Here is a 16,999-nt window from a genome sequence, read left to right as displayed (position 1 = left end):
GCCATTAACCTGCGGGGCTGAGGAGCTGGAAAGTGGAGATGCTTTTCTTTTGGACAGATTTTGTCGTTCTAAGTTTAACAGCGCACTTGTGTCTAACCAGTTAGAAGTATCTTGATGAACTTAAGCCTATGAAGTAACTATTCAGTCACACTTTTAGAACAGCATCTCCTGCACTGCCCAGTCACATACGTGGTGAGAGACACTATGCTCCCAAAATAGCATCAGCCACAGAGGAGCAACCATGGCTCCTAGCCCTGTCCAAAAACAAAGCAGAAAGAATGATTTGACAGAATTAACGATGCAGATACTGTTAGAAGACTACTGTGCTGAACTGACTACATATTGGCTATACAGCTATTGGTTTGTATCTTCTGCAATCCAAGTAGTCCTCAACAGCTGCATATAGCAGAGCACTGTTGTTGAGAGAAGTTTAACTGTTTGCATGGAGTTAAAGTTTTTTCTGCAGTTACATCTCTTGGGACAGCAGAGAGAGATACTGTGCTATCAGCACCATTCAGCCAGGCCTTGGGTTCCCAATCAAAAGAGTTTACTTGCATTTTGTTGTTAATTGCTCCACTTGATCCTTCTTTGTAGTCAATCAAATTTACTTCTGTCTGTAGATCCAGTAATTACATGTTCTTGTTTTTATGCTGGGCTAATAGACCACCTAAAGCTTTGTGTAAATTAGTTAATGTTTTCTCCTCCAAAGCTGGCATTTCTCCTGTATTATGGTGACAGATGCAAAATGTTCCTTGTAAAAGCATATGGCAAATTGATGAAGTACAGCAACTGCTTATGGATTTTTGAAGGACAGGGTTAAAGAAGCATGTTCTTCATGATATCAATGAGCACAGTGCTGATTTTGTAGTTCTTCAGTAGCCTGAAATGCCTTAAAGTTGCTGCTGCAAAAGCAGATATCTCAGAGGAAAAAATGTTATAACAAACATAGAGGGAAAATAATTTTAAGGGGTGCTTACGCCAAGTGGGAGTGGCCACATTGGGCTAAAATGGAGCATGGATCAGCGTCTGTCTTGCATTAAAAAGCAAAACCGTGGAGCAGAGTTTTTAGGCCAACCAAATAAAAATAAAGGACTGTGTAGAGGAAGATAAACTTTAAGTACTTTGTCACTGCAGCTTTGAAAATGCCTGTGGTTGTTGAATATTAATCTGCTAGTCGTATTGCAAGAGAACTGTGGTTCTCTGTAGATATCTGGGGGCAAAACCTGGCCCAATGAGGTCAGTGGCAACACTCCTGTCAACTCAGTACAGGCAGGCTTTTATTCCAATTCTTTAACTGTTTTTATTTCCTGTAAATAATCCCTGCTAGAATTGGAAAACATTTAAAGTGAGGTTTCATTCCTGAGTGCATAACTATAATGCATTAATAAATCAGGAGCCAAACTAAATATCTGCTGTTTTCCAATTATGTTTCAGCCTTCCCATTTATTTCTGTTTTTCCTCTATCTCATGCTATTTTGAAAACAAAAAATCCACATTTTCTGACAATTTTGGGATGCCCATAAGGGGGAAGACATACTCCTTTCTCCACCAAAAGAATTCCCCACTGTGTGCTCAGGCAGCACTGGATTCAAAAGTGCAGCTTTTTTTTTTTTTTTTTTTTTTTTTGGTTCAGCTTTGGTTCCCTTCACTTTCTGCTGATCCCATGAAATTGAAAAAGCAAGTGGAAAAAAGCTGAAAGATCCCATCACATTTTCTCCAATTTAAAGTACTAACTATCATGTTATGTAAAAGCCTGAGGTAAGCCTCAAAGTTGGATCTCTTACACAGCAATTTCCTTGAAGAGTTATTGGATCTCATTTTCATATGGGTTTCTTCTGCATACAAGTATTTTATTGCATCTGTTTATCCCAGTGACCTGGAATTCATTTATTTGACAAAGACATTTCCACGACTGAGCTTCCAAATGTACAGAGAAAAGTATGACACATCTGCTTTTAGTTTGTTCTCTCTGTGGCTCATTTGCAAATGAACACTATAGAGAAATACGTGCGCAGCACAGAAGTTGCACATCGTTACTAGCAAACACCAGGTAGCAAACTTCAAAGTGGCAACAACTGTGCCAAACCACAAAATTAATATGACTGAGATGGAGTGTGGGAAGGACTGCAGTCAGTGGGCATGCAGTGTTTCTAGGGTACTAAAAACCTGATGAAAAATCCTTTAAATCTAACTTGTTCCCAAGACCCTTCCACTGTAATCAGATACTGTAGTGGGGACCTTATGTCCTCCCCCTCTCTAAGCAAGCAGCAGTGATTTCTTAGTTTGGAAGTTGACTTGCATACATTTACAGCTGCTGAAATGAATGTGGGGCCTCTTTATGCCTCCATGAGACAAAACCCTAAAGGAATTAGGATGGAGAACAAGTGCCATTATATCCCAGTGCTGTGCAGAAACTTATTCCTTTCTTGAAGGGAAAAATAGTTAAATGAATGGAAACTTTTGAACCCTGATGGCTGCTGTATGCATTTAAGATTCATCATTTGCTGTGCCTTGATGCACATCACTTCTGGCAGAACAAATGAGTATTTCCCTGATTAATCAGCAGTCCTCAGGGAACTGCTCTTTCTGCACATACATTATGATCATTAAGAAGTCATACTGTCCTGTGCTTTTTGCAGCATATGGAAAATGCAAAGTAAATTGTGCAAAATACACTACGTTTATTAGATACATTTCTCTGTATCTCTTTCAGTTACAGTGTAATTTGGTATCCTGAGATGATGAATGATGTAATTAACTTAATTTTTTCTGTGCTGCCCCATAAATGTTATTAACTCAAACATGCAAGAAGATGGAGATGCAATGGAGTTATTTTTGTCATCCCTGAAGGAAGCCCCTATCATGCACTAACCAGCCCAGACACAGTGCCTGCCTGGGGCATTTCTCCTTGCTGTGTTGTAGGGTTGGCAGTGCCGGTGCTGGTGCCTGCAGCAAAATGGGGAGCTCCCTGCCCAGCTCCCTGCCACCTCTCAGCAGGGTGGCAGGGAGCTGGGCAGGCACAGCAGAGCAAGGATGCCTGAAGCCAGGCTGCACTCACCTCTAGAGTCAGGAAAACCCAGCTGCATTACGGAGTGTTCCTCCCAACAGCATCCTTAGACCCCCACAGACACACAGCAACCTGCCAAACTCCAGCACAGACTCTCCAGAGTCTTTGCCAGGCTCCCACTGCTCTCCTGGCTCGGCCAACCCTACCCACACCTGAAATCTCATAGGAGACAGCTGTGATTGGCAGGACTAGCATAGCTTGGGCCCAGCTGTGACACAGGGGCAGGGCAGAGGGTAGAAACCTTTACTATATTGGAAACAACAGCTTTCACTTTGCAGGCAAATTACTGGTTAAATCACATTTGACAGACTCCAGAGTAATTGCTGTGTGAGCAGCCCGTGGATTTAGGAGGCAGGCGCGACGGCGTTTTCAACTGACAATTAGGTGGCTCATCCCATCAAAGGAAGCGTCTTTTGCCATTGTATGGTGTTGGACACCTAATTAAACAGCAAATGAAAGTGAACAGGTCCCCCTTGCACTAGCAAAACTACTAACTGGTACTGCGCAAGGCTTGTGCTACTGAAACATAGATATTTGCTTTTGGGCCATGGGGTGCATCTCCTGCCTGCCAAGCACGTGATCACTTCTGAAGAGGAGCCATCATGCTCTAGAGAGCATGGAGCAGTTTTCTTTCTTTCCTTTCCTCCATCTTCAGGGTCTGCTTTCCATGGAAAGGAGACTCAGGCCTGCAGGGCGGACAGACACATTTCAGTAGGCACTGATGAGAACAGCCAATGCAAGGCTGTATTCTGTGTCCTGAGCTGTGACAGATGGAGAGAAAAGCGTCCCAGGGCAGGCTGGCAGCAAGACCTTTTACTTTGCTCTGTCTAACACACGTGAGCATCAGCAGATCCTGCTGCCAACAGTTATCGCTTGCTGAGACTGAGCTGAGAGGTGGCTGCACAGGAAAGCAACCATTAAATGCTGCCTGCGTCTCCTCTGCAATCACAGTGCTTGAGTGGCCCTGCCACTCTGAGCTCTGCAGGGCACTTGGAACCAAAATGAAAGGAAATGGGAAACTGTGGCTCCATTATTTCAACGCAGATTGCACAAAAGTTAGTGGGCTGCTAGAGGAAGAGCTTGGTCCTTCTCAGCTGACCTGAGACCTGTGTTCATCTGCAATTATCTTTTGTTTTAGGAACATGAACAGAACCAAACCTGCTGACAGGGAGAAACTTTCACAAATCTTGTCTCATAGAAGAATTTCCACTAATGCTTTTCTCACATGAAAGAGAATTTGTCTGTGTAATATTGTTCCCTGATGGGCTTATATTGATTTCTTTTTTAAATATGAAAATATATGATACAATATTCTTGAAAAATTAGAAAAACAAATCAGTCTGTGGCTCAACATAATATGTCACTTAAAAAATGCTAACTAAAGACCAAGTGCAAGGGAAGAGAAATAAGATTTTTTTTATTACAAGCTAAAGACTTAGCTTAGAAATTAGCTTCACTTCCCTGACCTGTGGGACTGGAGGGCACTGTATTTCTGGCACTTACATGTTAACAAGATCATCTGCATTCCCAGGAGAAACTCAGAATTCATAACTGAAGTTTCAGCAGACAAAAAAAAAAAAAAAAAAAAAAAAAAAAAAAAAAAAAAAAAAAAAAAAGAGGAGAGTGATTTGCAGTTTCTTTACAAACAACAAACAAATGTACTCAGATTTCCAGTGCACATGTCCCTCTCTATGATCTGGGTCTTCAGTAGTTTGTTTATTAACAAAGATCAATGCTTGTTTTATTTAAGCATTTCGGCTCCCCTTAAAAAAGAAAGTATAGAAAATAAATACATTTCGATGTCAGAAGATCCATAGCAGTGCTATTCTCTGTATTAATAAAACAAAGGGAATAATACAGATGTCCTTGAGAGTAACTGTTTCTTACAGAGATAAGATGGTGATTAATGGGAAATTTGTTCTTGCCAGAGGTGGCTATCAAGTAAAGTAAATAAATGGTATGGTTCCATTCTTGCAGTCTACCTACCATAAATATTATTACTCTGGAAATAGGAAACTGTAATACTACTGGCCAATCAAAGGTTCAAGATTCTGAAAACATCCTTGCCCCTTAGGTTATTCTATTGGTGCCATCATTTACTATGATGCCACAAAGAAAAAAAATGGCATAGCAACCAATTCAATTTACTTTTAAAATAATTTCTAGAATACAATGTTATTTTCTGATGGTGTCACTGCACCTTGTCAAAATTAGCTAAATATGTTAACCTTAAGAAATGGAACAGCCTTTATTAAGCTGGATTTTAAACCTGATAAAGCATTAAAAAAAAATAAATACAGGCTATGTCCTTTCTAATGCGTTTTTAAGAGATCTGCTTATAGAGTCCTGCAGCAGCTCACCTTCTTCCTAAGCACTCAGCAGGATGCAGAATACTGCTAGGAGGCACCAGTCTCCTGCAGTTCTTAGCATTTGCCTGAAGTTGCACAAGAGACAGAGAATTTTCAGTGCTACCTTAACTGGAGATATAAAAACTCCCCCACAAAGAGGGGGATTCAATCGTCCTCATAGTTTATTTATAGATTTTGTATTTCATGGTCCAGATATATTAACTAAGTTATTCTGTCAAGAAGTATAAATGATGATCATTTGTTAGCTGAACCACTTGAATAATTGTATCAAACTGTAATAAAGTTATTGAAGGGATTTATTAACCTGATGAAGTAACTCATTAAATCCTTTAAATGCATTAATGAAGGAGGAAGTATGGGTCCTTTTGGTATAATTGAAGATGGGAAATTGAGCAGCAGAGCCAACCTGATAAAAATAGTCAGATATCCCAAATCGCTTGTATGTAGCTAGTCATTTTGGGTATTTCTATCACTACTGTGGATTTCTATATTATTTTTCTAACTAAGTGTCTCTGCCTCAGAACTCAAACACTTCTTTTGTTTTACCATGACCTAAAGTTACATGTGTGTGTTTATGAGTTGAGAGCTATAGCACATGTCAGTCAATAATGGGCTTCTAGCTCCATGAAGCAGAGAAGGGACATGAGCCAGAAGCGGCTTTAAGTACAACAGAATCGCAAAATGTCATAGTTGGCAGTGCCCATTGCAACCAATGACTTGCTGAGGTAACTATTGACTTGCTCAGGTACCTATAAATTGTGTCTGCAGTGGGAGGTAAAGAGTCTGGAGCCAAAATGTTAGCATTAATTCATTTGCACAGCTGGCAATCAGTACAGGCAACCTCTGCTCAGAAAAGTAGACAGTAGACAGTAGAAAGAGCGTGCATTGACTTAAGAAGGACAGGTCAGAGTGTAGCACACTGGCAGACTTGTCTGAGGATTGGACCTGGGATGACCTGCAGAGATACCAGGCTGCTTTCAGTGAATTAGCAGTTGCATTCCCATTTCCTATCTGCAGAGCATCTAGGGTTAAGCCACAGGTGATTTTTTTATAACAGTTTTAAAGATTAGGAAAACCACTACAAGCTGCACTTTCAAGTTTGCAGCGTTCAAAAAAAAAAAAAAAAAAAAAAAAAACAAACAACCTTCCAAGTATTTACTGTTGGAGGTGCAGCTATAACCGACTTCAGTAGGATGTACCCAACCATATGGCTACAGCTGTGGCACCTGGGCTGTAAAAAGAGGGGAGCCCTGGAGAAGACAATTACTTCCAGCATTACTTGTGGTGCTGCTGATTTATGGTGTGCTGGAATCAGTAGCGTGAAATGAGGGTTGTTACAGAACTGTTTTTTATGATCAGGTGGCAGTACATGTACTTCTGCTGAGTGATGACATTCACAGGACTAGGATATCTGAGAAACAGAAAACTCTAGTTTCGACCCCTGTCAAAGAGTTTTTATTACGAGATACGAAAACATGCAATTTGTGTCTTCCTGGCAGTTCCTGTGTCCTGGGAAAACGGAAGCTGATCTTTGTAGCTTAAATCAATTAGAAGAAGGATCTAAGATGCCTGTTTTGTTTTAAGCATGTATTTTTCATGGTTGCATTCCATATAAAATGCTGTTCTGTCAGGGATTCTAATCACCATTCAGCCATTTATGTAAAATACATGCCTCTGAAAGAGGTAATGAATGCAATATCCCTGAGGCTTGAAGACTGTTGGGATGTAAAGTGCAACCATAACGAAGTGAGACGTGGGCATTACTCTCAGGCATCAGGCCTCCTGCTACCACTGACTTAGCTGCCACATTGTGCATCTCCGTGATGTGGGTGACAAGATATAGAATGTGCAAAGTCAAAATAAATTCACTGTATGATGCCTTTACAATAAGGTCACCTCTGATGTAAGGCTAGCATTTAATGGCTACCAGCTTCATTATAAATCTGTTTTCATGAGCGTCTGCTCTGCTTAAATTGTGAGTCTTGGGAGAGGTGGAAAAATTGATTTAAAACAGACCTATGAGGTCTGAGCAGGTTGGGAAAAGAAGGGAGCAAATGTGTCATGTCAAATCATGACATTTCAGGTGATCTACACATCACTGCCCATCTTTTGGACCTCATCCGCTGCTCTAAATAGCTATTTAGGAACTTGGAACTGACAGCCAGAGCAGGAGCCAAGACCTGCTGCATGTAGGCTGCGCAGAATCTCCGCTTCCCAGGCAAGCTGTCACCTTGGGAGAGACAATATGCTACAAGGAGATGTGTCTGCTCCCTCACTGCTTCCAGCTGCACATGGACCCAGGCTGATACTATTCTTGCTAGGGAATGCATTGGATGGTGAATTGAAGCTGCATTTGTTCTTAGCCAAAAGATTACAAGAAGAAGTATTGATTAATTTTTCAGTTATCAATTTCATTCCCTGCCTGTGCTGGACAGCATGCTAGTTCTGGCATGGATAGCTTAACTAACAGAAGCAAAGCATTTGCCACCTTTATTTCTATCAGTAGAAATGGAGCTGAGCAGCTAACCAATGTGCATTGCTTAGAAAACATGTACCATATTACGTTTACCTAAAATAGAGCAACTGAAATATGCATTTTTATTAGCACTTCTTAATTGTTGAATAAAATTTAATATAGATAAGGGAATGCAGGCACATTGCAGGCACAATACATCCTGAGCATGCTGCTCTCATCTAAAGAATCCAACACTTAAATGTGTCAATATTATATTATTACTCTGCTTCTGTTTGGTGTTCTGAAAGAGATGAAGTGAGCATGACTTCCGTTATTTCCATAAATTAAATAGAAAATATAAATAATTATTGGAGAAATTAAAAAAAAAATAGGATAATTCTAATGGCTTTCAAATTAGAGTGCATTTGACAGTCCCAATTTCTTAACTCTCTGAGCCTTGTAACATTCTGTGTAACAATCTGCTATTCTGAGAACCACTAGTTCTTGTCTCTGCCTTTTACAGTCTGCTAAATAGGCTGTATATCTTCTAACCTTGCTGATGACAAAATGCACTCCTTCACCACAGTCCACACAGTGCTAGATCACTTCAGCCTTTTTGAGTAAATGGCACACAACTCTATAACTGCATGATTAGGCCCATAGATTACCAGATTACAACAATAAATCTTCACCATAGCTACCACTCACTTGGCAGAAATACTGAAGTTTCATCATTTGTTCTCATGTAGAAAACATGCTGTGAAACGCAACCTCAAGGGTCACTGGGATGGCATTTTCTTTTGTGGCCCTTAATAAACTTGTAGCTAATGCAGCAATTACCAAGGCCAATTACCTCTATGTTGTCTTCAGAGAATTTCTTTTCCAAAGTCTGGATAGTTAGATTCCACTTCCTTCAGTTAAAATGTAGGGTAGACTTAGCTACACATTTCTGTAACAGGCTGTTTGTGCACTAAGGGCCCGCCTGCATGAGGAAGCTATGCCAACAGAACTTGAGTGGGGTATTTAAGTGGTACTAAAAAGATTTCTGAAAAAAAGGTGTGTGGGCACTCTTATTTCAATATTAGTTTTATTTAAAATAACCTCTTCCTGTTCCACCTCAGCTAAATACAGATAAACTGAAACGCTATAGTAATATTGTCCAGCTTTTTACATACATATATTTCTCAGTAGTTTTGCATATATATACATATATAAAAATATAAGTTACTATATCTGATGCAGTACCTCAGCCTGCGAGCTGTAGTAACATACTTAGCATTTATTTATACACAGACTGAAACATTGTACAAACCAGTACATATCCTTTGTTAGCTAAGAAAGGATTTAGACATGCTACGTAGCTTTCTTTATAACCACATTTATCTTATAGCTGTGAAGTTCTAACTTGTGAGTTGCACCATTTAGAAAAGCTAGAAAAAGAACTGGTATAATCTACTTATTTGGCAGCAGTCCAGGAGTGATACATGTTCTTCAAATCACAACATGTTTGACTGAAATGAAGCCAATGGAATCATTCTTTAAAAGGAAAAGAGCTAAACTGTAATATGTTAGAAGTGACTGTATCATTATAACTAGTTCCAGGTCTTTGTTCAGAGGGAGACAGCTTCATTTTGATACCAAGTATATGGACATTATTATCACTTTTCCCTTCTCTCCATTTTGCTTTCTATGGAGAAAACAATTGCTAGGGCTGTTTTCAAAAGTTTGAATTATGGGTACCTGACTTGCACCTGCTAGTTCTGTAGAGGAGAATGGCATTTAACAGTGGTCCCTGTTTGCCTCACCCCTCAAATATTTTGTTTCCATCACAGCAAGATTTTGTCTGCTTTAGTTTTATCTTTAATAAATCACTTTTCCAACCATTTTATTTATACTTAATTGACGTTTAAAATGAGGCCTGCTGATCTTAGATGTATTTCAGCTTTCACCAAAGTTAGTCTAGGTAATTCCTCCTCTTCCGAAGTAGCCAAAGGAAATTGCTCATCTGTGGATAGCCCCAAAATGCCTCTTGGTTCTGCTTGTAGACTCATGTGCAGCTATTACCATGGAGAACAATTGTGACCTTGGATTTTATTTAGCATTGTCTTAAGGCTTCCAGTTGGTAGAAAAGACTTAAATATATCTCATTTTTGTACAGGGGAACTTGCACCATGTACGTACAAAATATCCTAAATGTAGTGACCCTTCAGGCATGCCATAAAAATATTTGCTAGGGAAGAGTGCTGGAAATTACTAAAAGTAGCCTAGCCAGTGCAGTAGGAAAAGATGATGCCTTTGAAGATTTCTGGCTGATTTACTGGTTAAAGGTTTTTCTCAGTGCAGCTCAGATATTAGCTGTATTTCTGGCTTTGTGTTAGGGTGTCTGTGTCTTTGGATAAGCATCTACCTTCTTATTTAAAATTATATTAGTAAAATCAAATAAACATAAAGAAAAAGCTTAAGAGGAGCTAATAAAATTATTAGAGAACACTGTATAAACCTGAGGAAATGTTACTCAAAGTCAACTGAGTGTGCCTAAGATGAACTGCCAGCTTTAAGAAGAGAAACAATGTATTATATGTAAGAGGAAACTTCTTGATGAGATGAGTGAGAAAGTACAACTGCTTTGGTAGATTAAGTTTTGTCAATAAAAATTTTCCAAGAATAGATAAGATGGTAAAGTAATCTTTAACACATTTGGAAGAATACTCTTACTCGCATAGGATTCAGCCCTAACTCTCATGATTGATAAGAAGTCCTACACTCTTGAAACTAAACCATAATAGTTACGAGTATCAGGAATATAATTTACTCCTAAAGTAAGAAAATTAAACTTCTAAGACCAAATAATCTTCTTACAGCAGGTAATTCCAGGAAGATAATTCAGGCACACAGCATATTTTACTACTTGTAATCATTGTTACACATCATTTAAACACATTAACAAATACAATAAAATAAAACAATACACCCTCCGTTGTTCTTTTTGATCTTTATATCTGTGGACCATTTCCATCTCCAGTTCTTTTCAGAGTTTAAACATTAGTATGGAAGGATACACATAATCTTAACCAAGTATTCACACTCCTGCCTCACGATACAGAAAGCTGTTAAATTATTTGTTTCATATCTTGAAAACTCCAGCAGTCTTTGGGAAAGAAATGGAAATGGAAATAGCCATTTTTTTGTGCATGGTATTTAAGACAGTTGTACATTAGTGCCCTCTGCACATACTGTAGAGAACTGCATTATTTTGGTTTGTCTGGTTTAAAATTAAATCAATCACAATGTGTTGTCCTGTTAAATACTTAAATAGTACTTCAGAAGATTAATGAAATAAATGAACCTGTGCAATGACAAAGAACTAAAATTTATTGTATTTTAAAACAGCAGAAAATGCTGCTTTTCCCTGAGTAGTAATGATATTATTTCAGTATTATTTCCAATTATAATTTAAAACTTTTTGTATAGAACACTCTGTGTTCTCCATAAAAAGGACTCTAATGATAACCTGTTCCTTATAATGAAAGTTATTTTATTTAGAAATTGACAAATTCACGTAGGTTGTTTGTGGGTTTTTTTGTTGTTGTTGTTGTTGTTTTTTTAAGAGGAAAACATTTTTAAAGTCTTGGTTGTGCAGCAGGTAACAAGAGCACAGCCTTGTCTAGCAAACCCTTCAGAGGAGAAACTGTCAGTTGCCATCTGGCTGCAGGACACAAGTGAAGTACAGAGAACAAGAGAAGAAGAGTGAGACTGTAACTTTTTGTCAGGGCAGAAGGTTAGAAAGCAGAAATTAAAAGTGACTTACAGTTGACTCGATGCACATGGACTTGACTATAAACTGACTTGCATTCAACAGTGGCTGTTGGTGGTGGCCTGTGAGAACTCAGGTGATGATGTCCTAGCGATAACAAATACCATGTGTTAGATACTAAAATAAAAAAAAATAAAATGCATGTTTCTAATAAAACACAGTAGTTTATGGCAGATAAGTGTCAAAAAACAGTTTGAGGAACCAAATGATCAGTCAAACCATGTTAAAAAAAGAAATCCAACCATCCATTTTACCAGCAAGTCTGCTCTGTATTCCGTATGCTTTATATTGTAGAAGAAGCCCAAATATGTTGTCTTGCCTTCTCATGATCTTCTATGGCAGTGGGATTACACTTTATATAATGGTAATACACACTCACTGCTGTAGTCTGACACCTTTCAAAGAGATGTTTGTTGTTGGAAAACCGTGCAGAGGCATAAGTGCTATATGAGGTGCCTAAATGGAGTCCCACTGTTTCTTTGTGTGTTCTCCCAGCTAACTGCACTGCTGATAGACAGCACCATTAAGCAGTCATTAGCACCATGTCTGAAAGCTTGGCTTCTGCTGATAATAACAGGCTATTCAATATTTTGAGCCTTTGTAAGAAAGAGGGCACCTAAATGAGAATAATGAGGCCATTCTGTGACATGCCTGAGGATATGAAACCATGAGTAACTTTTTAGCCCATTTGATATGTGAACACATTACACTCAACTGTCACAGATTATTTCTATCCTTACAAAAAAAAATATAATAAAAAAGCTTCTTCTATTAAATCAAACTATAAAAACAAAAACATCAGCACCAAGTAATCAAAACATTAGTGTCACTGTAAAGCACAACCTTCAAAATAACTCTGTAGCTGGGTTACCCAACAAAAAAGAAAACATATACACGGACAGATTTATGAAGTAGAGCAGGAGGGCTGAGATTCTGTCAGAAAAACAGCAAATTATAACAGCAAAGTTTAAAGGGATTTTATGATAAAAAGATTACTTCCAATTGTGCATAATGACTTGTTCAGCTGAATGAGATGCGTGGATTATTTTGGCTTTGAAAAGGTGAATGAACTGAAATTTTGCTATTAGACCTGATTCTTGCTTAGAGAAGATTCTGTTTCTCTTAAAACTCATTTGCTTTCCTTTGCAAATGGCCCTAGCATTTTACAGAAGTTTTTCCACCATATGGCTATTTCAAGATTTTTAATGCAGTCGTGCAGTGTGGGTTCTGAGTGGGTCTATGCTGCAAATCCACTTTACATCACAGCCTTTTCAATAGTATGTTGTTCCACTTCCCATCTGAGCCCACAAGCAAATGCTACAGCCTAAATAGTTTTGATACCAGTTTAGTATACAGCTCAGCTTAGATGTTTAACATTCAAACTTTACAATAACATTAGGAAAAGTCCTCTGTTTGTTCACCAAGGTTGCTTTCTATATTCCATTCCACAGAGATGATACTCTATGATAATTTTCTTGGCCATGCAAGTGTGCCACAACTTTTTAATGAACAAAGAAAGTGTGCTGGCCCTTAGCTCTTTTTCTTCTTTTGGGAAAGCTCAGTGACCTTTGATAGATAAGAAGGTTGTGTATGTGTCTAGTTTAGCTTCATTTTGTATTTATTTTTTGTATTGTTTTAAGTGGTCTAATATGTGCAGTTAAGGTAGCTCTGTATAATACAACTAATTTCTTTGTATTTAGCTTCAGTTTCTGTATGTTTGTTTAACAGTAGAGTCTGAGCACACAAGCACAGCTGCTAAGAATTGTACAGTGCTCAGCATCTTGGACTCCCTCTGGTTAAATGTCATGGAATGAAAGGCATGCGCTGAAGATGTTGGCTGGGCTGGGAAGGACCTTGCATGTAGCATCGACACCTTCGTACACCTTAAGCCTGGAAAGAGGGCAAAGCCACTGTGTTCTTTCCTTGTGAATCAGTGTAACCTTACCATTCACAAAGGTGATGAAAGGGAATTAGAGTGGGTGTGGGAGCAAGGGAAAAGCACCTGCTCTCAGAGAATTCCACTTACTGGCAGGCAGTTTCTCTTTGTACCCTTACAAGAGTTACCCTAGAGGGAAACAGACTTGCAAGTTTGCCTCTGTTCCAGTTTCTCTCCTTTTAAGTTCTGTTTTCGTGGTCTTACTGTTTTTTACAAGGATTAACTCAGTGGTTCCACTTAGACTAGAAGAAAAGGTTTTATTCAAATTATTAAGGGACATTACAAGCCGAGCACGTTAAAACTTTTGAGGTCAAGTAGCCTACAAACTTACTAAAGTTTTTTTAATTAAACAAGATTAACGACTGATTGTTGTTTTTAGTGGATAGTTCTAAGACTTAGCCTCTCCAATATTATAATTGGAGTAATATGCACATGCCTTACCTTAAAGGCAATTACAAATTCAGAGAATAGTAAGTAGTATTTGTTTTATCATCTTAATGTTTCATTAAATATTTGCTGGTTATGAATTATCTATTAGCTCAAATGTAACAGATAATTCTGGTTACCACTATTCCTGAATTACTTATACACCTTGAATTTGAACAAAATGCTATTCTAGAAGAACAGAAGTTCGGAATAGGGTCTGCCTCATAATTATCTTCCTAAAAAGCATAAAATAAAGCCTTTTAAAATACACTACAGATTTTAAATACAACAGTAATTCATTAGCACAAAATAAAGAAAATTAAAATAATAATTTCTCAGTGTTCTTTTAAACAAGAAGTATATACAATGGCTGGGATGGCATAAGCCTTCATATTGGCCTCGGTCAGCCCCTCTTGACTTCCAAGGTGGACAAAACCAGGCCCTGAGCATTGTACCTGGAGTATTATAATGCATCTCTATCAGAGCCATGATTTACACCTTGACAGGCTTATTTTCAAAGCTGGAAAAGTAGTTCTACTGTTCATTAATTGCATAAACCATGATATTTAAATATATAACGTATTCACTAAAGACTAAAATCTGCGAAGTTCTATTAAAAGCTAACAGGTAATACACACTGTAATTGCGGGTGGCAAGTCTGGCTTTCAAACATCAAGAGATAGCTTAAGCTTTGCTTGCATTTTAGATACATTTCCTCATTATACACTGGATTAATCTGCTAGTGTATTTGGCTTTAGGAAGTAAAAAACTTGCTGCTTTCCTCTTACTTTAAATTTGTGCATTTACACTGAATCTCCAGATTCTACAGCACGTCTTGTTATCTTCACTCTATGGTTTTAAACCCAAGCTGTCAAAACTAGATAACATGGAAACTTTAGGTCTTAATTTTTAGGTCTTTAATATTCAAATTTACAGAGAAAATACACACACACACACACACACACACACACACATATATATATATATATATATTCTGAAAGATTCCAATGCTCAAATCCAAATAAAAATAAGACAAATTATATTTTCTTCACTTCACAATCTTTGGGTCAAATGCAGGATTTTTTTTTTTTTAAACAAATTGAGTTTTTAATACTGAGAATAATAAGAAAGTGCTTACGTTATCAGAACTTAATCAGCAGCATCTGAAAAAAAATCTATTTTATCTCTTTCATTGAAAGTTTTTATTTGGCAGAACAAAGTAATTGTTTGTCTCAAGTCTGAAAATGCTATTGAAAAGATAATCAGGCTGGTTTGGAATCTGCAGTCTTAGGATATCTTCTCCTCTGGATTCCATTATATCTGAATCATCTTACTTTTTTTAAATGGTCTGTATTACAGAAGTTACATAATGGGCAACAGTTCTCATGAAAAAATATCCCAATGCCAACTTGCTGCCATGTTATGACACTGCTGTCCATCAGAGGTAATTATGAAAAGGAAAACAATATGACAATTGGAAGGTCCTTTTTTAAGCCATAACTTTTCCCATTGATTTGAACATAACATTTGCCTTTCTAAAACAAGGATTTTTTTCAAAGGAATTAAATGTTCAATAATAACTGTGTTTTTCTCCTCTTCTCTAGTGTTCATAATGGCTTCTGGGCTTTTGGTTTACCCTTTTGGTTTCAACTCTGCTACTGTGAAGAGATTCTGTGAGAATTCAGACATCTACTATGCAGGAGACTGCCAGATTGGATGGGGGTATATGCTGGCAATTGTTGGGGTCATGCTGTCTGTCTTTTTACCATTCTTTGCAAAATATGCACCAAAAGAGCACATATCTCCAACTCCAATACCTACTATTTTATAGTATTTTATTACTGTTTAAGAACAGAATATTCCTGTCTACAGGCAATGGGCAGAATTATTATAGCACTTCCATTTAGCTGTATTGCTAAAAAGAAGGGGGAAAAAAAGGAGATGGGAGAGAAGGTCAGATTCACAAAGACCAAAAGTGCATTGATAGTCTTCCGTACGTATAAGTAGCGAACACTCTGGAATTGAACTAAGATTAATCAGCAGCCTTTTTACTGCTCTAAACATACAGTGGCATAATGCCTTAGACAAAAAAAATATATCTGTTTATCCTCAAAACATCTGTCTACCTCCCAAAGTTTCATTTGTGTCTCAAAACCGTAAGTCTTTTAAAAGCTTCAATTCACTTTTTATATATTATTAAATGTCAAAACTTTTATGAACCCAATAGTTTTAAAACCAATAATGATATTTTGTTATAATTATTTTGATTAGTGAAAAAAGACTACTAGTAGCCATGGCCTAAAATTAAGCTTGATAACTAAAAAGAATTGTATACAAGAAAAAGTTTCTTTTTAGTCTATATGTATTAGTAATACTTCCATATTGTAAATTGTCAGCACACTTTTTAATACCAATCTAATCTTCAAGATTTACAGTCATCTTCATTAAGATAAATTTTAGATGACTTTTTTCAGAGAGACAGAGAAAGTGATTTAACTACTTCTAAGGGCTCCATGATGATACAACAGGTTACCAACTGAAAAAAAAAAATCCACATTTCTTAGGATTGCAACTTTATGTGGAATTTTACAAAATGACTTGAACTATGACAACTGTAAGTTTTTTGTTGTTGTTTGTTTTTAAGGCTGTAAAGAAAAAACTGTGTTTACAAAACGTATGTGCCCTATGGCCCTTGTATGTAGTGACAATATTTGCCAGAATTAACTAGTTTCTAATATTTCCATTCATATTAAGATCCCACTATTGTAAAAAACAACAACAAAAAAATGCTACTGAACACAACAAATATGACGAATCTGATTCTGTGATAGAACTAGCACATGGACATATTTCATGGACTTGTATTTGAAATCTGTCTAGTTTCCTTGGTAGCATTGGATTCATTACTATCAAAGATTGAAATAAGTGCACT

The 16,999-nt window shown here is 37.5% G+C and overlaps 1 protein-coding gene across 1 annotated transcript in view; it reads left to right on the top strand.

Moving 5' to 3' along the window:
• LOC116497345 (transmembrane protein 211-like) overlaps positions 1-16,606 on the top strand; it is a 61,794-nt gene extending 45,188 nt beyond the window's left edge. The window contains exon 3 of the mRNA XM_032201048.1: positions 15,672-16,606. Coding sequence (XP_032056939.1) covers positions 15,672-15,898 — 227 coding nt within the window. The 3' untranslated portion in view covers positions 15,899-16,606. The remainder of the gene's footprint in view (positions 1-15,671) is intronic.
• The last annotated feature ends 393 nt before the right edge of the window (positions 16,607-16,999 follow it).

The sequence above is a fragment of the Aythya fuligula genome, chromosome 20 (genome assembly GCF_009819795.1).
Source record: "Aythya fuligula isolate bAytFul2 chromosome 20, bAytFul2.pri, whole genome shotgun sequence".
NCBI lineage: Eukaryota > Metazoa > Chordata > Aves > Anseriformes > Anatidae > Aythya > Aythya fuligula.
The sequence above is the reverse complement of the archived record's forward strand: the minus strand, read 5'-3'. Positions and strand labels throughout refer to the sequence as shown.